This window comes from Chenopodium quinoa, unplaced genomic scaffold, assembly GCF_001683475.1.
Source record: "Chenopodium quinoa cultivar QQ74 unplaced genomic scaffold, ASM168347v1, whole genome shotgun sequence".
NCBI classification, from domain to species: Eukaryota; Viridiplantae; Streptophyta; class Magnoliopsida; order Caryophyllales; family Amaranthaceae; genus Chenopodium; species Chenopodium quinoa.
In genome coordinates, this window is record NW_018743920.1 from 2,757,571 (window position 1) to 2,767,279 (window position 9,709).

Genomic DNA, 9,709 nt, shown 5'->3' on the forward strand with positions numbered 1-9,709 from the left:
GTAAAATTTTGTAATAAAATATGTTAATTCAATCAAACGGAGTAATAACTTATCAAAGAAAAAACATATTTTTAAATGAACTAAATAACTAGAAATTTAATTTGTACCCATCCATGCAAAAGAAGTTAAAGTTATTAGTTCAATCATATGGAGTGATAATAACTTGCCAATCAAATAAAAATATTTTTAAATGAAATAATATATTTTTTTTTTGAATAAGAAATAATATAACTTGAAATTTATTTGTACGCATACCAAAAAAAAAGGAAAGAAATAAGGGTTTATGAGATTTTATATATATATGTATATATATAATAAGAATTTTAGGTTAGTGCCCGTGCGATATACTCAATACCCTTTGTCCCTTTTTTGTTGACACACTTTGATCCATAAAACATTTTATACAAATTAATTTGATTTTATTTTACTATGTGATTATCAATTTCTTTTAAGCGATAGTTCACCTCTCAATAAAAAAAAAAGTGATAGTTCGTCAGTAATATAGTATGAAATTTTTTTGCTTGATACAATAACAATTGTTTTTTTTTTTATAGATTATTACAAACATTATATTAAAGTAGGGAAGGAAAAACCAAAAAAAAAATAAAGTAGGAAAAATATAATTGTATTCCAGATAATTTTATTTTATACTCCGTATTAAGTAGGGAATGGTATTAAATTTATTGCCAAATAACAAAACTGCATGAAAAAAAAAATGATTATATTATAGTAAATCTTGGATAAAATATTAATAATATAGTGCCCTATATATGTTAGTATTTTCTTAAATATTACCTACAATAGGGTATATATTAAAATATGTAAAACTATTCTAGTAGGTTGTATATGGATTAAATTATAATATGATTGCCAAAATTTAAAACAAAAAAATTAGTTATAGATAGATAGATTTAAGATCTGAAGGTATAAAATATGATGTAATGTTATTTCAAAGATATGGAAAATAAGAAGTAATAGACATAGAAAATATTTTATACCAAGTATAAAAATTGGAAAAATATATGAATCAAAATTATCATAACTATTTTATTTTTTTTTTTGAATAAAAAAATTATCACAACTATATGATTTGAGGGATATGTTGGGTATATTTAACAATAGGTAGTTGACGGCATTGGCTAAAAACAAACAAAAAAAAAAAAACAAAGGAAGTAAGATATATTTGTCTTTTTAGTATTATACGTAGATGGGTGATGGGATATTATGTCGATTAGCTGTGAATTATGTCTTGTGGATGGTCTCATGTCAACTGGGATGACAATTATGTAGCCAGGTTTGGTATTACGACCTTGCTAAGCTATTGTCGTTTGGTATTGAAAAGGTTTAGGTAAATCATTGTCCAAAGAGATTAACCCTATATTCTATTGGACACTTTGTCCGTTGATTAATGCATTAGCTGGCTTTCTCTTAAAAAAAAAAAGGAGGCTATAAGATTAGATATTCTTATTCTATAAAAAAAGAAGAATATGAAGATCTTCACTGCAGGTCGCGGTGGATTATGGTGGGCTAATAAAGGGCAATATTGAGAGGAGAGGATTTGGGTTTTACTCTCCTCTTATTAACCCTATTCTTTGAAATAATTATATAGATACTAAGTACGAAGTACTAACTAATTAATTACTTTTTTTTTTGGAAGCTAAAAGCCAATAAAATACTTGATTGAAAATCACTTACCAATTACTTTCTTTTGATGGTGGGATTATATTTTCTTTTGATGCAAAAGAGGGGGAAAACCCCATACAAACAAAGCAAATAAAACAACTAGGCAAGGCCACTCCTATGATATCCGTGGGATTATATAGTATGGATGTATATTTTTAATAACTACGGAATACCACAAGTACCTTAAACTTAAGAGAAGAAATTATCATCACATCATCACGTATAAAAGTTATTCTAGTAAAATGGCAAAGATGGATTGTGTCAATTAGCAACTATTTCCAAACAAAGGCACGCGATTGTGTAAAATGTGAGGTTGATTAGTGATACGGAGTAATATGAAACAAAGGCATGCTCCAAAGATTGATTTCTAGTAAGCTTATTGAGCCAAGAACAGCAAAAAAGCATATTCATTTCCAAAGCAGATATTGGATTCAGCAGAAAATTGCAAACAACAGTGCTCCTTTCTCCAATACAAAAGCAGCGTGATTATTTGATTGATAAATATACCAATCGAAAAGAATGCAATGAGAAATCAACTTAGTTCCCTTCGTTATAAATCAACCGCATGCAAACTTTGCGTAAACTACAACTGCAGCAAAGTTGCAACTCTAGTAGTATATAGTTAAACACCCACATCTGCAGTATACTATGAATTCTTTTTCAACAGAGCAGAAAAGTTCTCTCCCAACTTTGTCAGCACTCCTACTATCTACATGGTAAATGAATATGCTGTTCTGCCCTTCGAGAATTCCCGTTTTGTCAGTTGTTTCACAAGCTATTATGTATACCGTACCACTCCAATTAATGAGCCAGACTTGGTTGCTCTTTGTTTTTCCCTTTCTTAGCTCGGTTCTTCTCTTCCATCTTTTTTTTCTTTGCTTCAGCAGTAATCCAAACATAGTCTGAAGGGATAGCAAATGGGTCTTGACTATTCTCTGTCTTGTTGCCGGAAGTACTATCACTTGATGAGGTCGAGCGTTGGTAAGGAGCTTTTGCCCATCGGAACCAGGAGGAACTTGAAGCACTGGTTACTGCTGGACTCTCATCAGAAGCAGCGGTGGGACTGGAAGGAGGTGTCGAGAATTCCTCAGTTGGTTGTATTTCCTCGAACTTTGTGAAAGTAACTAATACTCTAATTGTAGGAACCACTGGTATAGCAACCTGGGTAAATAACAATGATGAAATTAGCAAAACATGGCTAAATGAATTTAAAGGGAAATGTAAAGGGATTGTAGTTCAAAAATGTAAATCTTGCTACAACAGCTGAGTTTTGACCAACATTCATTGCCTAGTTTTTCTTCATTTAGTGCGAGAAATGAGAATAATCAGAAAAGTCACAACTAATTTGAATGAATTGATACCAAGAAAGAACAAAGGAAACAGCAATCAATGTACAAGTATAATGTATGCCACATGAGTGCCTATACTATTAGAGACATGCAAAAACAACCAAAAACACGTCCAAGGATCCAGCATCCAATTGCTCAGTGGTCATTCAGTTGGATACAAGAATCAAACTTCTCGGGAAACTATTGAATTCCATTTCAAAGAAGTGACCTGAACTGCTTGGCTGGCTGCAGAGAGCAGAACATTCAATAGATTCTTTCCCATTAAACAAATGCAAAGAATAAAGTCTACATTCAAATAATGAAATGTCATCGAACTTTCATATCTGCCATCTGCTAATGAAATTCTCTCGCTTCTGTTTAGAATGCTCTCCTTTCCCATTAAACAAAATGCAAGGAATAAAGGAAGCACTGAGAAAATTCCATAATAAGCAAGTTTTATTTTCACCAAATATTTCCGATGCTTTAAACAACTTTCTCATCAGCCTTCAGTCAACACTAAGTTAAGCAAGAAGACCAAGATTTGTCTCCCACTAACATGGTTGATCAGTAGCAATTAACACAACACCAAGAGGTCCACCACAGATTCAGGCCCACCACAGATTCAGGCAGCAGGAACAACCATGGCTCAGATAACTAATCTTCTAAGTGTTCTAACTTTCACCTACCCAAAGTATCTTACTAGTTTGATGTCCAAGTAATTTTCTGAAGGAAATGCAAGTTCTTCCACCAATATAAATAGTACACCAAGTTTAAGGAGTCTTAAAGAAGGCTATCCGTTCAAGTTAATCATGGATCATATAATAATAGAAAGGGTGACCATGACATTCAGGCCCAACTCAATTTGTATTGTACTAATCACCAAATCATGTCCAATATTACATAGTTTCATGTCATTTATAATTACCATTGTTCTTGCAAATTTAAACCATAAAAATCTGTGAAGACTTAAGAATCTTCCAAGTTCCATTTAGATTCAATTTCTGCAAGAATATGATGACACAACACATACAATTACAGAACAGCACAAAGAGAAATAGGAGTAGAACTGTAGAAGTATGCAAGAAATCAGACATACAATAGGAGTCTGGAAGGGCAAAATGGGCAGTCCAGAAAGCAGTTTATGAAGAAAAAAGATTTTCCTTGAGGGTGGTCAATAGTGTTAGGTGGAGATAGAGAGAGGATAGTAGAAGGATAATACTAAGTATCAGACAACTTGATCATAACATTAGTAGTTGAAGCAACAGAGCTATTTGTAATTATAATGGTAAATAATTAACCAAATTCATCCATAAAGATACCCACAAAGACCAAAGTTTAAACATGAATAGAAGCCGATCTAATACAGCCTATACAGGTTATGAAAACTGACTGCAGGACCATTTTTGTAATCTAAAATAACCTAGAGGATCCTCCAAGTTTAAAAGATACCCCATAATATCAGCAAGGTTCTCCTTGTCATAGCAGAGAAAAAATAACCACTTTTCATAATGAAACCACTTTGCAGCACATGTCCGGTCTGAAGTCTGAACACTGTCTTGTTCCTATAGATCTTCTCTCACTACTCTCTTTAGTTTTGCCTCTTAAACACAAATCATTTACTTTTTGTATATTCAAAATTTCCAAAATATGATCCATGTTCAGCTAACATATAACGATGGCTAGTCATTCTGAGATTCTAAATTTCAAAGATATAATCTAGCCTACAACAGCAACACTTCAATCATGTATTTAAAAATGCATAAAACACAAACTGATTTCATAAAAACTCAAAATTTTGGAAAACATTTCAAAATTGGCGTTTTGTCAGGTTGTCACAGCTTATGTTGCTGGGTTTACCATAATACTATGGAGCAATATTCAGTATGACTGGTTTAAGAGTAATTTCAATTTAGAGGAACAGATTGATTTGGGTCTTTGTATCCTATACTCAGTTATATAACCTAGGGGCAATATTTACATCATCTAACAATAATCCTTCTTGTAAAGCAAAATGAAGTTCAACACCTCCCTATTCCCAGTATCCCACTTATCCTCAGATTCATTCTAACAAAAACAGATGAGGGATTAAGGAAGTAGAAGATTAAATACACAAAGAGTCGGCAAAAGAAGACCTGTTGGACGAAATTAAACAAATACAGTACTACTAATTCATTAGTTTGGACACTGATTTCATTGAGCACGGAGATTGTGAAGTATGGGTAAAACGGGAGGTTTTGGCAGACACTAAAAATCAGATCTAGAAGAACTTGTATTAAACACAGTAATAACACATTCTTCTCAAAAGTTACAATTCACTACTTTCACGCCAAGGCACAAAGTATGAATAAAAATTTGCATAACTTTTCATAAATAATTCAGGAATCAAAATATAATCTCATGTCTGCCAGACTGCCAGCTTACGAAAACATTTTGTGACGCTATTATAGCAAACAACATTGTAGGCTAGGCAAAGAGTGTCTAAAAGAGGTACCACCTCCATCAACCAACAACTTTTAACCACTACTAATAAGCATGACTGCCAGAACGATAATAGTAGGAGTGAGCTTTCTTTGTGTTATCTGTAATGTACCCATATGAAATCATAGCAATAGAAACCAACAATACATAGTAGTGCTAGTAGTAACTTCGATGAGTCCGAGCTCACGCTGAAGAATAAGGCTAAAGTGTATCTGCGCACTATTTACATAATGAATCTAGAAAGAAAAAATGAAATAAGACTACCAAGAATCATGCCAGCAAATTCATGGTACCTCCTACTGATGAGTTAAATCTCTTGGATGCAAAGGCAAACATAGTAAAAAAGCAAGGTGCACAGTTGCATCCTAGAACAATAAGAATGCACCACTCATCACTAAATTAAATGCCCCAACTGTCCTACCATTACCATTGGGCCAGCCCATATAAAAAACATTACAAATTAATTGGGACAATTTGAGCACCCACAGCTTCAGCTACAGTGATTACACCAAAAACTTTAACCAATCAACCAGTATGCTAATTTATATTTCCATCACTTATTTTTTCTTGTACTTATAGCAGTTATTAATCTATGTAATTGAAGAATTTGCCTAATCACAACTCTAGAAAATAAGAATTAAGTTGAAATAGATGCCATCTGGATTCACTAGCAGCGGAAAGGATTCAATTTCATTTTTCACCTGTGTATCATATGAATAATAGATGAAATGTACTGTAATGATCCTACTCTACGTAGATAAAGACAGCTGGTACAAATACCAATGTGTCAAACCATAAACAAACACAACTAACAAAAAAGGAAATTTCCAAAGGGGTAACTATTCATTGTTTTGAAGCAGAAATCAACAATATGAAAATCACAACCAATTATTCTAAAGCAGCCTTAAAGATAGATATAGGAGGTAGGAACACATACCTTGACAGGAAATGTTCCCATGGGAAGTTTTGTAGTCAACAGTTCTCTTAGACGCCGAATTGCCTTCACTTTGTTGGCTAGGATGTCAAGCAAAGGTAAAAGTTCTTCTGTACGTAGTGGGAAGGTAGAGGATAGCCAAAGAATAGGCCTAAGTCCTTTTTTGTATTCATTCTCCTGACTTCCGTCCTTGTGACGATTGCCACTCTCAACTATCCCTGATGAAGATGATTTTTTGTCCCTCCCTCTTTGTGACTCATCCCCCCTTACAACATCCACGGAATGCCTTCCAGGTTTAATTGCATTTCTAGAAGGAGAATTGTTGCCAACATCACTCCTTTTATCATCAACAGAAAGAGAGCTTCTGGGAGGAGCAAGTTTCCTTTGTCCTTCATACTTCTGGTCCCGCTTCCTCCAGCTGCCAAACCATCCTTTTTTCTCATGTTTGCTGTCCACATGGTTATATCCATTTACGTCCTCAATAGGAATCTCCCTGGATTCATAACAACTATGGCGAGGCCCAATAATCCCTTCATCACCACCCTCATTGGCTCCTTCATATGAATCTGACTTAAGTGCAAGTTCAAGTTGCTTTCTTTCCTCCTCCGACAAAATCTCGTTGAGTTCTTCAGTGTCTGTCTCATTATCATTGCACGAAGAGAAAAACTCGTCATCAGTCATAGCCCCAGGGACTTTCCTTGATTTAATGCTGACAACCACATTGTGCATATCGTAGACCTTGGCTTTCCATTGACCAACTGATTCTGTTTTCTCTTGGCGTCTCCAAGTGAGCTGGGGCAAAAGAACAGCCTCAGTCACATCAATTCCAGGTCTGAATATGTTGGTCTGCGACATGGAAGCCACTTCTTGCTTTACCTCTGCTTCAGAAGCTTGAGCACCAGCACCATCAAGTGCATTCATTATCTCTTTATCCTTGTGATTGAGTATACATAACGATCCAGGAGGGAACCTTCCATCCTCAGATCCATCTCCAAGGAAAAGAACACTTTGGTCAGAACGTTGAATCCGAAAACCATCAAAACCTGCCAAAGTCATGTCCGCCCTCAAATTGGCACCCGTCTTCCAAATCTTATAGGTGTCAGAAGGGGCAATCCTAGAAATGAAAGGAATCACTGAGCTCTCAAAATGAAATGTAATCTCCATATAAAAGTCCCTCATCCTCCTCATAGTTGCAACTAACCTAGGCAACCTTCTACACCATTTTGCCCAAGCCAACGGCTGGTAATGCCGAACTATAATCTTGGCAACCGCTTCCTGCCTATTGCAGATAGCTTCCTGCAGCGCGCTCCACCCCTGCTCATTCTGCAAACTCCAATCTGCACCAGCCATCATAAGCATCTCCGTAGCAGTCTCATCACTGAGTTTCACTGCAAGGTGCAGGGGCGTGTCTCGATTAGTCACATTATCACGCCTATCGATCACAGCCGAAATTGCATCAGCCTTCTCTTCCTCGGCCAAGGAGGCTGCCTCAGACCGAATATCAGCAGGATCAGAAAGACGCGGTAGGTCGGACAGTATTTTCCGGAGGGCGGCATGGTCTCTTGTTACAATCGCCTTATGAACAGGAAAGTGAGCATACTTGGATACATCTACACCCCCCGCCATTTATACACACCAATTACCAGGTAGTCAAATCAAGTGCCAAAACAACCCCACCAAATTATATAATCAAAACAACCAATCAAAAAATAATTCTCCAATCTTCTTTGTTACACCAATTAAATGATATAGACAACCAAACCAAATCCCATTAAAAAAAAAAAGCTACAATTTCACATACCCATTACAGCAATCCATCAAATAATATAACCAATTCAATTAACCCTTAATAAACGCAACTTCTCCCTCTTTTAAAGAAAATTGACATTGATTTTACTCCAAATTATGCCACGATTCCTTAAAAGGGGACAAAACCCAATCCAAGCAAATTAAGCAATCATATAAGGTAAAGAAAAGAATTCTGAAACTGGGCCCAGAAAAATTAAAAAGATTCGAAAAATTAAAAAGGGGTTTTCCAGCAAAAGATCTCACCTTTTTCTTGATTGTGAACCCACCCTTCAAGATTCAAAAAGTTCCACAAAACCCCACCTTTCTTTTTCTCAAGAAAGTGCAGAATTACTGAAGCAGGAGAAATTTGTGCGAGGAAATGATGTTAGATCAGACAAAACACAGGAAAAAAAAGGGGAAGAATCAAAGCAAGGAATACAGGGGAAAGCTCAAAGGTAATGGAAACCCCACCATTGAAGTAAATGCGACAAGGTGTGTGTTTTTTGGGTGTATAATATTGGGAATCTGAAAGGGAATATTGCAAATTTAGGGGACATGGAGAAAGCAACTGGAATAGTTCATATGCGATTTTGCGTGTGGTAAGAGTGTAAGACTATGGACAGTAATTTACTGAAGTATGGAGATAGAAACTTTTGGTAATAATAAGTTAAAATATAGGATAGGAGAAGTTTTGGACGTTTTTTCATTTTGAGTCAATTTGGCAAATTATATATCAAAATGGATGCGCGGCAAAAGTATTTACCAAAATAAGCTTCCAAGGTAAAACGCTGCCTCGGGCAGCGTTTTACTCCCTATTTTTTTTAAAAAAAAAATCTGCTTGAAAGACGCTGCCTGGGGCAGCGTTTTTCAAGTTTGACTTTTTTTTTATTTTCGTAATTTCTGATTTATTAAAAAAAAAAAGCACTATAAACGCTGCCCGAGACAACGTTTATTAAAATTTTTATTTTTTTTTTTATTTTTTTTTTTATTGTACATAAAACGCTGCCCGAGGCAGCGTTTTATGTATAAAAAAAAATGTACATAAAACGCTGCCCCAGGTAGCGTTTATGTACACTTACATTTTTTTCCAACTTCAAAAATAATTTGTACATAAAACGCTGCCTGAGGCAGCGTTTTATGCTATTTTTTTTAAAAAAAAAATTTTTAAAAGTTTACGAAAAAAAAAAAAGTCAACCGCTGCCCGAGGCAGCGTTTTACCCTGGAAGCTTATTTTGGTAAATACTTTTGCCACGCATCCACTTTGGTAAATACTTTGCCAAAGAAGCTTAGAATGGAAAGACGTCCAGAAGTTTTTGATTGGAAAGTGTATATCGAACTTATAGATTGGGTAATAGGTACAGAATATGGTTGAATTAATCTAAAAGATGATAATTTTTTAAATCTTGTATGTCGTGATTGATGATAGATTTAAAGTTGATCAAATAATAATTAGATGTATCTTTGATTTTTGGTATAGAGCATTGGATACAAATAATTA

General features: G+C 34.9%; 1 protein-coding gene across 1 annotated transcript; it reads right to left on the reverse strand.

Moving 5' to 3' along the window:
* Positions 1–2,062: 2,062 nt before the first annotated feature.
* LOC110687914 (ankyrin repeat domain-containing protein 13C-B-like) lies at positions 2,063–8,909 on the reverse strand. The gene is made up of 2 exons (XM_021864555.1): positions 6,427–8,909; positions 2,063–2,844 (listed from the first exon to the last, which is right to left on the reverse strand). The coding sequence occupies exons 1-2, from the start codon at positions 8,047–8,049 to the stop codon at positions 2,485–2,487; spliced, it is 1,983 nt and encodes a 660-aa protein (XP_021720247.1). The 5' UTR covers positions 8,050–8,909; the 3' UTR covers positions 2,063–2,484.
* Between the last annotated feature and the right edge of the window lie 800 nt (positions 8,910–9,709).

Excerpts from the sequence above, each read along its gene's own strand:
- LOC110687914 (XM_021864555.1), bottom strand. The coding sequence starts at position 8,049 with ATGGCGGGGGGTGTAGATGTATCCAAGTATGCTCACTTTCCTGTTCAT. Across the intron at positions 2,845-6,426 it reads TGGGAACATTTCCTGTCAAG|GTTGCTATACCAGTGGTTCC; the intron begins GTATGTGTTCCT and ends TTATTTACCCAG.